The 17054-nt window shown below is 38.3% G+C and overlaps 2 protein-coding genes across 2 annotated transcripts; both read left to right on the top strand.

Annotated features, from left to right (window-relative positions):
* The first annotated feature begins 4731 nt into the window (after positions 1-4731).
* LOC119652133 (protein G12-like) lies at positions 4732-5364 on the top strand. Its single transcript, XM_038056072.1, has one exon. The coding sequence runs from the start codon at positions 4732-4734 to the stop codon at positions 5362-5364; it is 633 nt and encodes a 210-aa protein (XP_037912000.1).
* Positions 5365-11199: 5835 nt separating this feature from the next.
* LOC119652131 (protein G12-like) lies at positions 11200-11832 on the top strand. The gene has a single exon (XM_038056071.1). The coding sequence runs from the start codon at positions 11200-11202 to the stop codon at positions 11830-11832; it is 633 nt and encodes a 210-aa protein (XP_037911999.1).
* The last annotated feature ends 5222 nt before the right edge of the window (positions 11833-17054 follow it).

Here is a 17054-nt window from a genome sequence, read left to right as displayed (position 1 = left end):
ACTGATCCTTGTGGAACCCCGCAGGTTGTTGTATACGTTTTAGGTCCATCATCCGAATCGCAACAGAATATCCTCTCCCGGAGGAATTCCATGACTATGCGCACCAGATATTTAAAGCCCAATCTGGTTAAAGCCGCAATTATTTTGTTCCATTTCGCTGTATTAAAGGCATTCTTCACATCGAGAGTAACTACCGCGCAAGATTTATTGGCCTCCATTGCTTTTCCGCAATTTCCGTCACCGTGCTGATGGCATTGACAGTAGATCTTGCCTTTCGGAATCCGAACTGCCTGTCTGAGAGACCACCCTCCCTTTCTGTGATTGTTTATCCTTCTACGTTGAGATTTAGGAGGGTCCCCATACATGTAAAAGGGGGTGTAAGAATTTTTATCACCAAATATAGTCATGTGGGGTATCAAATGAAAGGTCTCGATTGGTACTTTTTGAAGCCGGTCTTAGTTTTGAGATTTGTTAAAAAGGCGGGGAGTGGGAAGGGTGCAAAATGATGATTTCTTTAACGGACCCATTCTCAAAAACTAGACAACCGAAAAATCTGAAAAAAATCATGAAGCTTTCTCTATACGTTGCCCAGGCCTCAAAATACTCTCCATATCGATAAATGTTCAAATTAAGTTAATAATAGTATATTACTATAATATATTTTTGGGAAAATTGAGTAAACCCCTCCCCCCCCCCCTCCTTAAGTTTATCTCAGAGTTATAAAAGTTGATAGTAGTATAAAATATAATATGAAGCATATTATCTCCAAGTTTGATCAAAATCATGCTATTCGTAACAAAGCTACAGTAGCTCAAAGTTGACTTTACCGTGTAAATTTACAACCCGAAGTACTAAATCTGATATGCTAAATGCATATTCTTAACAGGCTACGCACAAATGGGATAGTTCTACTCTCAAATATACTCACACAAGAAGCAAACAAAACCTTTCATACCTGAAGCGCCCAGCTTCCGGTTTCCCGACTTGTTTTTGCTATATTGGTACACTCTGCATATGAACGTATGTGAAGTTTCATACCTGTCTGTCAATTTATTCTTTATTTACAAGCCATTTAGTATCGACGTGTCCTAGTATTTTCTTCCAATGGAAAAAGTCAAGCATCGTGCAGTGATTGAATTTTCTATGAAAGAATATTGAAAGAGTAAATTTGTACGGTGGAAAGATGGGTTGCTGAATTTAAACGTGGTCCTTGTGGCCTTGTAGACGATCCACGTTAAGGACCTCTACCAACAACACCAGAAATCGAAGAAAAAGTACAGGATAGCATATCGTAAAATCGTCATCTCATTGGGCAGTGTAAGCAATATTTCGACTGAAGTATTGGGTTTCAGAAAGCTGTATGCACAATGGGTGCTGCATTCGCTAACAATGGAATAAAAACTCATTCGAATGCGGCTTCTTCAGCAACATTTACAGCGGATAGGACAGAATAGGATAAAGTGGAATTTTGCGTCGATTCAATACTATGAATGAGACTTGGGTTTATCACCATAAACATGATTCAAAATAATAATGGGCGGTGGTTCTTCGCCCCGAGTTCTTCTTCAGAAATCGGTCAAGAAAATCAGTTGTTTAGGATGCGAAAGAAATTTTGTTTGTGGATTACTTGCAAACTGGTAAAACAATAAATTCCAAATATTATTGTAACCTGCTAGGACAGTTGAAGGAAAACAATTGGGAGGAAAAAACCCCTTTTGCAGAAGAAAAGATTTCTTTTTCATCAGGACAATGCAATGTGTCACAAGAGCACTTAGACAATGGCTAAAATCCATAAATTCAAGTTCGAATTGTTGGAGCATCTACAGTATTTACCAGATTTGGCCCCTAGCAACTTCCATTTGTTTCCGGTCCTAAACAAAAATTCAAAGCGAGCAAAGAAATTTTAGACCGATTTACAAAAAAGAATGCGATTCGTCAAGTTTTCTGTCGTGTGACAGTCAATCAGACAATCTGGCTTAATAAATGTTACCACAAGCATAGTTGAGCACCACACTAATTGGTGGTGGTGGTCTGAGCTGTAAGTGAGTGGATTTTAAAACATGTGATTTGAAGTGAGAAACACCGCAGGGCTAAGGATCTAACTCACTTCATCCCTCTCTTCTAGATAAACTGATAAATATAGCTAAACCTCACTATTGACAAAGCCCAGTAACCCTTGCTAGATGAACTACTTTAAAATAAACCAATTGTTGGGGATATTGCCCTACAAATAATAATAATAATAATCGTTGGCGCAACAATCCATGTTGGATCAGGGCCTTGAAGTGTGTTAGAGCACTTCATTCAAGACCGTAACGGTACACTAGAAAGCAATGTGATCAGCATTGCGGTCGCCCGAAATTATTACCCTGATTTGACTCAGGTAGTCATTCACTGCTGAGTCGACTGGTATCCGACGTCAAATCACGATACAAATTCTACTGCCACCAGTGAGATTTGAACCGCGACCTTCCGTACGATAGCCTTGCGCTCTAACCACTCAGCTATCCGCCCTACAAAGTCAATCAAAAATAAATAAATAAAAAAGTTGAAATTGCAATAATTAATTGCCTTAAGAACTACATATAGTCTCCTCGGCATTCAACTAATTTCTCTGTTAATGATGGTCATATTTTCTGCCATTCTTCCATTATACTAGATTTTAGACAGGTTATGCTATTATAGTTATTATTATTTTCGTTTTCCGAATGTTCCTTTCGAGATGTTCCCATAAATGCTCTATTAGATTAAGGTTCGATGATAGTGTTGGGGTATTATGCAGCTACTTTATTATTTATTATTTTATTATTATTTTAGCGGCATGTTTGGAATCATTTTCCTGTTGGAAGCTTTAGCAGCGACATAACTCCAATTTGTCTACAGACCCGTGGAAATTTTTTTTAAAATATTGAGGAACCCTGCTTTTTAAGGTTTTGTGTAAACACAAAACCTTATTAAAATCGGTTTACTGTCTGTCTGTCTGTCCGTCGAAACCGTTTCGAAACCGGTCTTAGTTTTGAGATTTGCTAAAAAGGTGGGGAGTACGGGGGGTTGAAAGTTGTCACTTTTCTAACGAACCCATTCTCAGGAAATACTTAACCGAAAAATCTGCAAAAAATCAGGGGACTGCTACTTTATGGTGCCTAGGCTCCGAAATACCCTCCATACCGATACCTGTTCAAATAAAGTTAATAATAGTATATTACTATAAGTTTTAGTAATTGATAGGAAAACCCCCTTAAGTTCACCCTAGAATCCAATGTAGGCTACAGTATAGAGCATGACCCTGCCAAATTTGGTGAAAATCGCACTATTACTAACAAAGTTATACTAGGCCAAAACTGTCGCTCCTCTGCAAATTCAAGACTATGAATGTCAATATCCCTTGAAAGTGGCTATTTTCACATAAAGTATGCATATTTTACGTGCTACATGCTAATGAGACAAATGCACACTCAAATCTCTTTATAAAAGAAATACACAAAACCTTTCATACCTGAAGCGTCTAGCTTCCGGTTTCCCGACTTGTTTCATTGTGCTTTCAATAAACACCAAATTGCCGACTACATTCGCCGCCATACACCCCACACGATCACTGAACCTAAACGGTGTTTCACAGCAAATGCAGTGACCCACTCACCTAACCTATTCAGATGGATTTTATCCACAGCCTGACGATCATAGTACCGTTCATAGATTTCGTCGTTATGTATGCTACAAAATTGTCCATCCTCATGCACGGGGCCAAAAATTCATCGGAAGATTATTTTCTTGAACGCGGCCAAGAGTTCGCAATTCTTCATGCTAAGAACCCAGGTCTCCGAGGAATACATGGAGACTGGCAAGATAATTCTCTTCTACAGTACGAGCTTTGACCCTATGGTGAAACGTTTCGAGCGGAACAGTTTTTGTAAGCTGAAATAAGTTCTCTTAGCTGCCAACAACGGTGCGCGGATTTCATCATCGTAGCTGTTATCGGTTGAGATTTTCGACCACAATAATAAAAGGTTTAAATATTGTTTTATAAAAATCTGAAATATTTTTTGAAATTTTGTAAAGTATTGAAATGAAGCAGACAAATGTTGAAAGTATGGTGCACACTTTATTTTGGTGCTCACTGAATACCAAAATAGGACACCAGATATTCTTGCATTTCGGTGAGATAATATAAAATTTCTTTCCGTAGTATATGTACTGATAGAAACTGATGCACTCTATGAAATTTGTTGCGATATTTTGTCAAAAACAAGTTCTCAATTTAAAAGTTTTCTTTGAAAAGCCATACTAGGCAAACTCTTGTCTTGGCAAAGGTGAAGTTGAGTGCAACTGATAACCTCATAATTTATTTTCTACAAGAAATCAGTTAAATTTAAAATTTATTGGGTTATAGTATTCTGGGAAAACATAGCAGGGCATGTTGCTGCTCATATCATTTCTATCGAAATGTTTTCTTTATAACACCTCTTCATCAATTGCAATAATATTAGAGTTCCCACCAAACAGTATACGCTTACATTACTTATCTATTCGTTAATATCATTTAATTCCTTTTCAAATTACTGAATAATCTTACCAACAAATGTAATATTGATTAACGCACTAACAATTTTTACGGAGATGAGATAAGAGACATCTGTATCACTATTGCGTATAGGATCCAGTTCATATAAATAGGCAACTTTATTTAGTAGGAAATAGTTTCATTTTGAGGTTTGAAGCAGATCGACGAAAATGAAGGTATTGGCTATTGTTGCTCTTTTGGCTTGTGGTGCCTTCGCCGCAGAAGGACCCCAATGTCAAGCTCCAAACGGAGGAGGACTTCAACCAGTCTTGCAGGAATTCACCGCCCTCATCCCAACTGACAAAATTTTGGAACTCCTCTTGACCTCCATGACCTCTGATCCAGAAACTCAAGCCGTCATGGAATTCTTGTCATCATCCGAGTTCCACCAAGTCGTCAATCTCGTCCAAAGTCAACCATCATTCAAGACTCTTTTGGATTTCGCTTGCAGTGACTTGTACCTCGATGCTGCCTACTACTTCAACTTCTTGGCTGGTATCTTCGGATTCCCAGAAGTTCGCTCCCACCCACGTGCCATCGCCCGCGCTGGTGGATTCCGTGGTCTCTTGTTGGACATCCTCGAAGTTATCCCAGTTGATGAAATCAAGGCCCTCTTCGAACAGAAATTGGCTTCCGATTACTACCTCCAATTGGCTTTCCAAAAAATCAACTCTGATGAATTCGGAGCTATTGTTGATACTCTTAAAGCTAATGCTGCCTACGTCGACATGAAGGACCGTCTCCGTGGATTGGGAGTTGATGTTGACCTCATCATTGACACCATCAACAAGATCTTCCATTAATTGCCAGTTTGTAACTTAAGTTAAATAAAATTCTTTATTAAAAGAAAGTAAGAGTTTTACTATACTAGTTACATATGTTTTTGAATACTAATAATTCGTCAGTATTCGAAGGATGCAGATCGGTAGTTATATTCATCAATGCATGTGGCGAACCTTGTCATCTTTCAGAATACTGGCTTACATTAGCGGTAGACGACAACCATTCGGGGTTTAAGGCAAGTATGGTGGGATCGTTAGAAGCGCCTTTTGTTTTGTAAGTTTCCCAATTGCGGACTCAAAGTGGTGCTAAGTGACATTGGCAGATTCGGCTATAGACCAAGAACGCCAGTGAAGTCTTTCGACACAGGGTAGCCATAATTTCCCTGAAATTTGTACCAAGTTATGTTATGCATTCAGTTCAACCTCTTGGAAAGCAGCGACTTGAACATAATGTAAGCTGATAGCGTAATCGTTTTTCCGAAAATTCTGTTGATCAATGAGGTGTCTTTTCATGGTTATAGTTTCCGCACACTAATTACTTGGTCTTTGTTTAAAATTAATAGAATTAAGGATGTCGGGGAGAAGTGTTTCTCACCGAGAGATTGGAGATGATTTCGTTTCGTTCTGTTCGACACCCTTGTTGATGTAATTGTAATCTCGCGGTGTTTCTACCGATTAAATTATTTTATATTTTAATATTTAAGACTTGCCTTTTATTTTCTCCAATAATATTTATTAACCTTGTAAATACCGATATTTTGGGAAATCTTTTAAAGTACAGTACCAGTTCAAAAATTAGAAATTACAAATTTTGGTCAGTTCTAATTTCTTATATTTCTAAACGTTTTTACATTTTTATTAATAATAATGACAAAAATAAGGTTCGTGAGACTAAAATTTGTTTGGCATGAATTAATAATTTTACTTAATCCAACTAAATAAAGCTTAAGGGGGTTATCCGGTGTGCCGGATCCGCGGAATCGAATTTTTTTTTGGCATCAATTGAAGGACAAGAAGTGAAGCCGAGGCTATACATGTATTTCTTCAAGAAACCTAAGGTTTATGGATATGGTATGGCAGATTAATGATCAGTTAAGCTTTTATGGCTAAAAATCGCATTCTACTTTTCAAATGCGTTTTTCTCGAAACTGCATGTTGAAAATCGGTTGCCACCATAGCCCAAAATCTATCCAACCAAATTCTTTGAAATTTTCACCACTTATTCAGAACATATTTCTACGGTCCGCAAACTAGGATAATTGCGATTCATTCAGTAGTTTTTCTTTTATTCAGTAAAGAAGCCTTAAAATAACACCAAAATTCACAAAAAAAGTTTACCACGGCACCAAGAATTCAGCTTTTAATATTTTCTAATAGTCCTAGTTTGCGGACTGTAGTTAAGTCTGCACGTTAAAATGGCGTTTACTGTTTTTCTTTAAGATGATCACAGCGCCCTCTAGCGCGGCAGCAGAAGAACACCTTTTTTTTTAGATGTATAATTGTATAAATTGCTCTGCATTTCAATACTGAGCTGTGAAATCGGGTTCGAAAAATTACTATGCACGCTCAAGATATCAATAAATCTATGGTGGAAAATTCGTATTGCCTCTTTATCCAGTTTTTCATAAGAAAATTCTAAAAAAGCCAAAAAACGGCCTTCACACGGGATGACCCCCTCAAGTGAAATTAATTGCCTCTGCATGGGAAAGTGCTTATGCTCAGTTCCTACTCCTCGAAATCGCAGCTACCCGATGAACTTTTGATCAATAATGTAGTCATTCTATTTTTCGTTCTTAGCACCCATTATTTCCTATAAGAATCAGAGATCCTTCCGATGTCTGCTGTAGCATTCGAAAAACTCAATCATCTACCTGCTTCCTATCTAAACCTAAGAATACTCTAAGCACAGTGATCCAAAAGTTTCTTCCATCTCTATTGCAGTTCAGCCAACTTCAATGACAAGGTAATGTCTGATGAATGGCCACAAGATTTTGGAACGAAGTTTTGAACATCGAATCCGCATCAACGTTCCGGTTGCCAGTATTCCCGATGAAATTTTCGCATCGGAATCACTGATGACGTAGGTAACAAGTCTGATTCGCCTAGAATTTCGGAAAGGTGAACATCACGAGATTCCTCGAAGTTCTTGGATCAGACTGAGGAGCGTAGTGGCGTTGAAGCTGACACCGCCGCAAATTCAGTTATGAACCTGGAAACGACAGCCTATGGGGCTTCCATACTCCGCCAAAAGTATATAAATTGGTGGTTCTCCATTGGCCGGACCTACTGTCCACATTTAATGCTTACCTAAAAGGGGATAATTTTTAATTGCCGCTTGAAACTGGTGAAGCTAACGGAAATGCGTGAAAATGTTGGTAAAGCTCATGAGAAGTACACCCGCCGAAGAGATACGTCCTGCCAATGACTTATACCTAAGACAGATCTTTTTAGAGCAAGGAGATGGACGCGGTCATGGAAGTTGTGGATACTGCTAATGGATCTGAGAAACCCAGCATTGATTTCGATGAGTAGTAGTTCCCTTAAGGCTTCATGACAGTAACGCCTTTGATTCCGTAAGATTGAAGATATGCTAGCCAAGATAAAAAATGTATTCTATGTGCCATTTCTTGCGTATATTGAGAGATTATCTGAGATACTGCTTTCTGCCCTATGAGACGCTAGAGGGTTAGAGGAAGATGGCGATTACGTCATAGGTATCCATCCAAGAGCCGGATATCTGGAATGCATCTCTGCTAGGACTGGCCATACCACAAGAACCGCACCTGCTCGATTATGCAGATGATCTTGGGCACTTGTCGTTGGAACCACTGTTGGCGTGTTGGCGCAAACCAGACGTGGGTGAACTTTTTCGAGCGAATGAAAGCAGCAGAAGACAAGACCGCAGCTAGAGTTTCGTTCGTTCCATTTATATGAGGCCGCAGGAAGAGCTCCGGCCTTAAGTCGGTAAATGGCAAATGTTTTAGGGTCTTACATCTAGCATGAGGTGTCTTCTTATGAGTGCAAAATAGTCCGTTCTGTTCTATGTTGCGGAAATTTGGGCTGATGCTTTTGGGAAGAAAATGCATCGTAAGCAGCATCGGTTTTACGGGTGCAAGAACCGGTTGTAATGGTGATTGTGAGAGGGAGCGCCGTCGCTATCGTTGCTAAAGGAACCAACGACCAACCACAAGCCCAAGCGAGAGGACTCAAGGGAGGTCTACTAAGAACGGCAACATGCACTAAATTAGTGGCACCGCTCAGCGGCAACTTAAGTTCGTGGCAGATCCGAAAGTATTCCTTACTTAGTTTCTAAGTGGGTATGGGGGTTTTCCGTGTGATCTACGCAAGATTTCGAAGGCAGAATTACCTCACTGTCTTCTGCAATGGGGTGACGAACGGCATCAATTATACATTTTTTTCTTGCATAATGTCATATGAGATTCATCAGCAACTTTACGCAAATATAGGAGCGTTCTCGGTGACAAATTGTGCCATTTTGCACTTTACGTTCAGATTCTTATTATCGCCAAGAACATTGACGACCTAGCCTGATAGAGGGAACAGATGGCAAGGGCAAGGGATACTTTAATAGAAGACTGAGTCACTCCACGACGTTTCCCCCAATATCAGAAATAGGATTCGAAAAGTACTATTCGAGCCTTTGCATTAGATACCACATATGATTATATTCCATTAATAACAATTTACATCCCCTTCGCATGTAGAAGGAGTTCCCTCTTAAGCCCAGCGCTAAATAATGTCGCATGTAAATGGTTTCACAAACCACATATTCCCCCGAAATTTAATGATAGCTTCAGCCGTTTTCGTATAAATCGGGTGTGGTCGACAGACAGAGAGACAAATGTAGGCGGCCTGAAACATATCCGCTGATTACTATAATTACGATCAATCAAAATTATAGAAAACCACAAACAGCTTGAAACTGCATATTGGGTAAGTGCTCTCCATACATCCTACGCCTACCGGACATGTGAAAATGTGGTAGTTTTTGGTCCGTAAGACAGAAAGGTATTTCGACTCTCGCCATTTTTATCGAAATAAAGTCCAAAAGTACTAATTATTAAGATAAGGAACAGCAATTTGAGAACGAACTCAAAGAATAACAAGCCGGGAAACCGGAAGCTTCACGCTATAGGTATGAAAAGTTTTGCTGATCTGTCATGTTATAACAAGGGTATATGATGGCTCTTATTGTAATATACGTTGAATGTACCCGATATTCAATTCGATGTGGTACTGACATTTTATTTCTCAGGGAGTGCCAATTTGATGCGAAAGAGGCAATTTTTAGCTGCTGTAACTTTGTTAATAATAGTAAGCTTTCCACCAACCTTCCCAGTAAGCTGCTTCACATTAAACCATATATTAATGCGAAATTTTAGGATCTAAGATAGACTTAAGGGGGGTTCGCAGTAAATTTTAAAAGTAGTATTTTAGCAAATATCAGTATTGAGGGTATTTCAGGACCTAGATGTCATATAGAGGCATTATCATGTTTTTTGTTAGATTTCAGTTTCTGCGAATGACCGTTAATTCAACTGATCCTATCATGACCCCGTTACACTTCCGTTACTCAATCGGCTTCAAAAATTAAGACCTGACTTGGAAAGTACTAATCAAAATCTTTCGTTTGATAGCCCACATGACTATAACACCCCTCTTTTGTATATACCTTTGACCCCCCTGTAAGTTCCATATAAAACGATGAACTCGCTGCATGCGTGGGGTTTCACAATTTTCACCTTGGTGTTATTCGTGCCAGCCGTTGAGAAAAGTACGTTTGGCGTATTTTACGAATATTCACAAATTTATACAAATTTACACATTAAACATATGTATTTACAATTATTATTGTCTGCAATATCCAGTTGTACAGAGGGGTATCAGCCCACCCTAATTACATAGGTTCATTACAAGTTTCGCTACATGTACAGTGATAGAGCGCACCTTACGGACACCTGAAATAATAATAATCCACGTACTTGCACAGGAATCTTTCAATGAATATCACTCAGATTACATTTTTCACAATAGACGGTCTAGAGGTACTCCGGCAAACATACATAGGCATTACCGTTAATAGGATCCACTAATACCTAACACTAACCAATAACCGTGGGGATTTTCCACTACATAATCTAAACCACGAAGTTAGGGAATCTAAAACACGAAGTTAGGGGCCAATAGATATAGCACGAAAAAGCACTAATACTGGAAACTCTTAAATATCGGTCAGATTGTATCAAATCTCCTTCCTTATAGGTACTGATATAAGCTGAAGCATCATTGCACATTTGCTCCGACTTTTTATCGAAAATGCATTTTTAACTTAGGAGAAATTATGGCAGAATCGAAAGCAGAATTGTGGGAATTTGTCACCAATTTTTTATCTATTCTCATGGTCATAGTCATTTAAGATAGCAACCAATTTCTCTAAATGAATGAGGGATGACTAAAATGATGCTCGCCAGCAAGGCATTGGCATTATCAGTAAAGCAATATTTAATAGAGTCACAGCAACACGTATGTACATGTATATCTATTCATACAGTTTCTATTCAAATATTCTCACTTCCTAGACAATTGAAAAGTTTCCTTTGAAAAGCTTACGCTTACATTGCTTATCTATCTTCGTTAATATCACTTAATTCCTTTTCAAATTATTGAATAATCTTACCAACAAATGTAATATTGATTAACGCACTAACAATTTTTACGAAGATGAGATAAGAGACATCTGTATCACTATTGCGTATAGGATCCAGTTCATATAAATAGGCAACTTTATTTAGTAGGAAATAGTTTCATTTTGAGGTTTGAAGCAGATCGACGAAAATGAAGGTATTGGCTATTGTTGCTCTTTTGGCTTGTGGTGCCTTCGCCGCAGAAGGACCCCAATGTCAAGCTCCAAACGGAGGAGGACTTCAACCAGTCTTGCAGGAATTCACCGCCCTCATCCCAACTGACAAAATTTTGGAACTCCTCTTGACCTCCATGACCTCTGATCCAGAAACTCAAGCCGTCATGGAATTCTTGTCATCATCCGAGTTCCACCAAGTCGTCACTCTCGTCCAAAGTCAACCATCATTCAAGACCCTTTTGGATTTCGCTTGCAGTGACTTGTACCTCGATGCTGCCTACTACTTCAACTTCTTGGCTGGTATCTTCGGATTCCCAGAAGTTCGCTCCCACCCACGTGCCATCGCCCGCGCTGGTGGATTCCGTGGTCTCTTGTTGGACATCCTCGAAGTTATCCCAGTTGATGAAATCAAGGCCCTCTTCGAACAGAAATTGGCTTCCGATTACTACCTCCAATTGGCTTTCCAAAAAATCAACTCTGATGAATTCGGAGCTATTGTTGATACTCTTAAAGCTAATGCTGCCTACGTCGACATGAAGGATCGTCTCCGTGGATTGGGAGTTGATGTTGACCTCATCATTGACACCATCAACAAGATCTTCCATTAATTGTCAGTTTGTAACTTAATTGAAATAAAAGTTTTTTATTGAAAAAAAACGGCACTTTTAAATTCTAAATACCCAAAATACGTCTATCTAAATCAAGTAAAATTTTCTATACCATTAATATCAGATAATGAAGGCAATACTACGGGTGCAGATCGAAGAGTACCTCCCGACTATTGGCTATTCGAGAAATACATTATTCCTGCGGCAATATTACGGCATCTTCTTTCAGCGGTATTCTCAGCGTCCGGATTTTTAGCTTTATAAGATCGTAAATTTTTTTTTTTAAGTAAACATGTTAGGGTTCTTAGGGACATTTTTCTTTTTCATTCGTCATTCATCAGAACATGCGAATTAACTCTGGTCACTCACGAGGACCGAAAAGTGGCGATATTTTAGCCTGTGGGCCAACCGCTTCTTACCCTCAGAAATGCCCTGGTGTGCATCCCTCTGTATAACCTAGGCTCGGGACGCATTGGTATCAACCTAGTTCCTTACGTGATGTCTAACTCCGAAAATAAACTTAAGAGAGCATTATGGCTCAAAATGATCGGAAGATTATTTGAATGCAGAGAACGACTGTATTTTGTGTTGTCACAGCGAGGCTGAAAAATACGGAAATTGTACTTAAATAGTGCACATATTCGTTTAAACGCACTATTTAAAAGTGCAGCATGTTTGAATTCTTGACGGAAGAGTTTACTTTATAAGATTTTCTATTTTCACCAAATATAATCGGGTATTAATTCGAAATTCTCCTTAAGTACTTTCCGAAGCCGGTCTTAGTTTTGACATTTTTTGAGAAGGTGGGAAGTCCGTGGCGTTGGAAGAGATCACTCCTTTAACGGACCTATTCTCAGAAACTATCCTTCCGAAAAATCTGAAGAAAATCAAGTGGCCGTGAGGCTCCGAAACCGATATTCTTTTAATATTACTATAATTTTTATTAATTGGCTGCAAAGGTTCATCCTAGCACGACAAAATTGCAGTGATGGCTATAGCATAGAGTATGATCCTACCAAGTTCGGTGATAATCGCACTTTTACTAATGTAGTTATAATAGGTCAAAGTTGTCGCTTCTTTGCAAATTCAAAAATATCACCCGAAAGTGGATACTCTCACTATATTACGTGCTACGTACTAATGGGGCAAATGCACACTTAAATATCTTTATATAAAAAACACAGAAAACCTTTCATGCCTGAATCGTCCAGCTTGCGGTTTCGCGGTTTTTCAAGGTTTTTTTTTGCAAAAAAATCGGTTCCATGTCTGTCACACGCACTTTTCTCAGAAATGTCTATACCGATTGACACAAAATTTGGTGACAAGGTGGGAACTATGAACGCCCAGACATGCAGTACGTGATATCCTTCTACGTCGAGATTTAGGGGGGTTCGCCATATTACAGGCGGGTGTAAAATTTTTTTTCACCAAATATAGTGATGTGGGGTATCAAATGGAAGGTCTCGATTAGTATTTTTTGAAGCCGCTCTTAGTTTTGTGATTTGTTAGGAAGGCGGGGAGTGGGAGGGGTGGAAAGTGATGATTTCTTTAACGGACCCATTCTCAGAAACTACTCAACTGAAAAATCTGAAAAAAATCATGAACCTGTTTCTATATGGTGCCCAGGCCTCAAAATACTCTCCATATCGATATCTGTTCAAATTAAGTTAATAATAGTATAGTACCATATTTTTAGGAGAATTGAGTAAAACCCCTCTTAAGTTTATCTCAGAGTCATAAAAGTTGGTAGTAGTGTAAAATATAATATGAAGCATATTATCTCCAAGTTTGATTAAAATTATACTATTAGTAACAAATTTACAGTAGCTCAAAGTTGCCTTTATCGTGTACATTTACATCCTGAAGTACTAAATCTGACATACTAAATGCATATACATAACGGGCTACATAAAAATGGGATAGTTCTACACTCAAATAACTCACAGAAGAAGGAAACAAAACCTTTCATACCTGAAGCGCCGAGCTTCCGGTTTCCTGACTTGTTTCATTTGTATTTGACAATTGGAGGGTTTTGAAGCCATGTTATTTACAAAATTTGTGTTTCGAAAAAATAATAACTAGTGTGTGTATCTGTTTTGAAATAACGTCTTATATATTCTGAATATGTCTACGAGAAAACATGTTATAGATACAGAGAAAATTTAAATTCCATTTTTTCACTATGAAGGGTATTCCAGTAGAGAAATTGTAGTGCAAAATTATTTAGAAGAAGGATCAAACACTTAAGAATGAAAATTCCAGAGAAGGGAGGGTATATATAGTTGTAAAATGAGCATATAAGTGTCATTAGACATGAGGTTATGTATGTTAGTTTGAGTGCAAGTTCAATTCAGCACCTTATAAACGGTTTAAATTAATTGCTTACATGAACTGGAAAACATCCAAGTGCAACTCGTTTCCTAAAAGTCAACATAGGGACGCTAAACTAGAATCCAGTGTGAACAAATTGTTTTCGAGGATGGAAAAAAATGAGTTTAGACGTTTAGCGCTGCAATCCCTTTTATGGATGAGAAAATGGGTGAAGATTGTATTTTTTAGCAAGTTAGCGTTTCCATACATGTCTCCAAGGCGCTAATTTTGCGGTTTGAAAGCACAAAACACCAATATTTCAGTTGGCGGCGTGTAATCCGAAACTAAACCCAATGAATGCAATGCATCATTTATATAAATAAAGCACAAAATTGCATTTTTCATACATTTCATTTCATTGCATTTCATTAAATTAGGGAAATATAGGATCAAGCAGATCTCTGTTTTCTCCAAATTTCGCTGAAATCTGTACCAAAATGAATATTTGAAGTTATCTGCAAAAATGGTTAGCCTGCTCAGTAATAATGTCTTTATTTTAGCAGGTTTTCGTAGGTGTTCACTGCTATAAAAAATGAAAAAATTAAACAGTTTGGTAAAATCGGCGCCATTTTTCTAATAGTAAAAAGAGTTTAAATCTTGATTTCTGGTATACCATTATGGAGTTATTTTGTCCACCGCCAAATTTGGCAAAAAAATCCATTTTGAAAAATAACTGTAGACCCGCCTTTCTTCAGTTTTATTTTTCTACAAAAAAGTTTACAAATACCTCACAATATATATTAATCGATGATGCTAACCGCCTTTTAATAAATGTTTACTAAGTTGTCAAAAAAAACCGAGAACATGTCATCATATCACCCATCATAATTCCATCTAATTCCTTAACTTACAGTGGCTTTGTTAATAATTGTAAGTTTTCCACCAAATCTAATGCGAAGATCCATATCATGGCCAATATTAAAATAAAATATTAGGGATCTATGGTAAACTTAAGGCAACAGACATCAGACATCGGCATGGCATGGGCATGGGCCTAAATGTCACCATGATTTTTTTTGCGATTTTTTCGGGCAGGTATCTAGGAATCATCATCATCATCAACGGCGAAACAACCGGTATCCAGGCTAGGCCTGCCTTAATAAGGAACTCCAGACATCCCGGTTTTGCACCGATGTCCACCAATTCGATATCCCTAAAAGCTGTCTGGCATCCATCGCAGGCAAGGTTTGCCTCGTCTTCTTTCACTATCATAGACATTGCCCTTATAAACATTCCGCGCTGGATCATCCTTATTCATACGAATTAAGTGACCTGTCTACCGTAACATATTGAGCCGGATTTTATTCACAATCTGACGGTCTTGGTATCGCTCATAGATTTCGTCGTTATGTAGTCTAATGAATCGTCCATCCTCATGTAGGGGGCCAAAAATTCTTCGGAGGATTCTTCTCTCGAACGCGGCCAAGTTTTCGCAATTTTTCTTGTTAAGAACCCAGGTCTCCGAGGAATTCATGAGGACTGACAAGATCATTGTCTTGTACAGTAAGAGCGTTGACCCTATGGTGAGACGTTTCGAGCGAAACAGTTTTTGTAAGCTGAAATAGGTTCTGTTGGCTACCAACAACCGTGTGCTGATTTCATCGTCGTAGCTGTTATCGGTTGTGATTTTCGACCCTAGATAGGAGAAATTTTCAACGGTCTCAAAGTTGTTGTTTCCCATCTTTATTCTTCTCGTTTGACCAGTGCGATTTGATCTTGTTCGTTGGCTGGATTCTGGTGCTGACGTTGCCACCATATGTTTTGTCTCGCATTCATTGATGTGCAGCTCAAGATCTCGCGTCGCCTGCTCAATCTGGATGAAGGCAGTTTGTACGCCTCGGGTCGTTCTTCTCATGATAACCCCGTAAAAGAAATAATCATTTTCCAGCCTCCGTACTCCCTCGGTTTGCAACTTATATCAAAGCTAGTACTTACTTCTAAAGGTATTAATAGAAACCTTCAACACGATAGCCTACGTGGCTACATTTGGTGAAGAACTTAAATTGAAGGCTGAGAGACGCAATTCGCTGCTGTAATACCTGTATTAAACGAGGTAAAACTCTTGCAAATATGTATATTTGGGAAAAGGGCTGGGCTTGTAATGGATATGCATTTAGTATCTCAGCTAATGCACTCTGTTACTGTTTCACAATACACGAGATAGAAAATGTTTACCTAATATAACTTTAGATAATTTAAATAATATGTAGTAGGGTGTGTACCAAAATTTCTAGTATCCAATTTCTGAAAAATGTAGTAATATACTATAATTAACTTCATTTAAACAAGTGTCAATGTGGCTGTTAATTTGATATCTAAAAATTTACAGTGTCCTGACTCTTTAGATTTTTTGGTGTGGTAGTTTTCACAATCGGTCTTTGCGTCAATACTGCTCTTTCTTACTCTCTTAGGAGGATAAAGAATCGTAGAGGAGAGTGGCAGTTCGGGAAAAGAAGGAACGCGAAGCTTTCGACCAGAGGTTATCATCATCTCCAAATGAGACGAAGGGTCACGATGACATTCACAAGAGAATAAAAGAAGATCCAAAACTGAGAAACTTGGGAGTTGACGGCTAAAGACAAAAATCTTGTGTCCTTCAAAATGAATGAATGTTTTAGTGTCATATTCTTTCAAAAATATAAAAGATTGATTGTGAAATGCATTTGTACAAGACTAGTTTGACAGAGACCTGAAAACATCACCGATTTGATAAACCAAAGTAGTTTACATACATACTACTTCTCAAATTAGTGATATAGGCGTCCATTATTATAAGAAGTACCATTTAACAATTAGATCAGAAAGGGAAAATGGTGTGGCATCTAATAGAATATATTTATTTAAAATTCTTT

Source organism: Hermetia illucens, chromosome 3, assembly GCF_905115235.1.
Source record: "Hermetia illucens chromosome 3, iHerIll2.2.curated.20191125, whole genome shotgun sequence".
NCBI lineage: Eukaryota > Metazoa > Arthropoda > Insecta > Diptera > Stratiomyidae > Hermetia > Hermetia illucens.
Note: the sequence above shows the minus strand (reverse complement) of the source record. Positions and strands in the feature narration are given on the sequence as shown.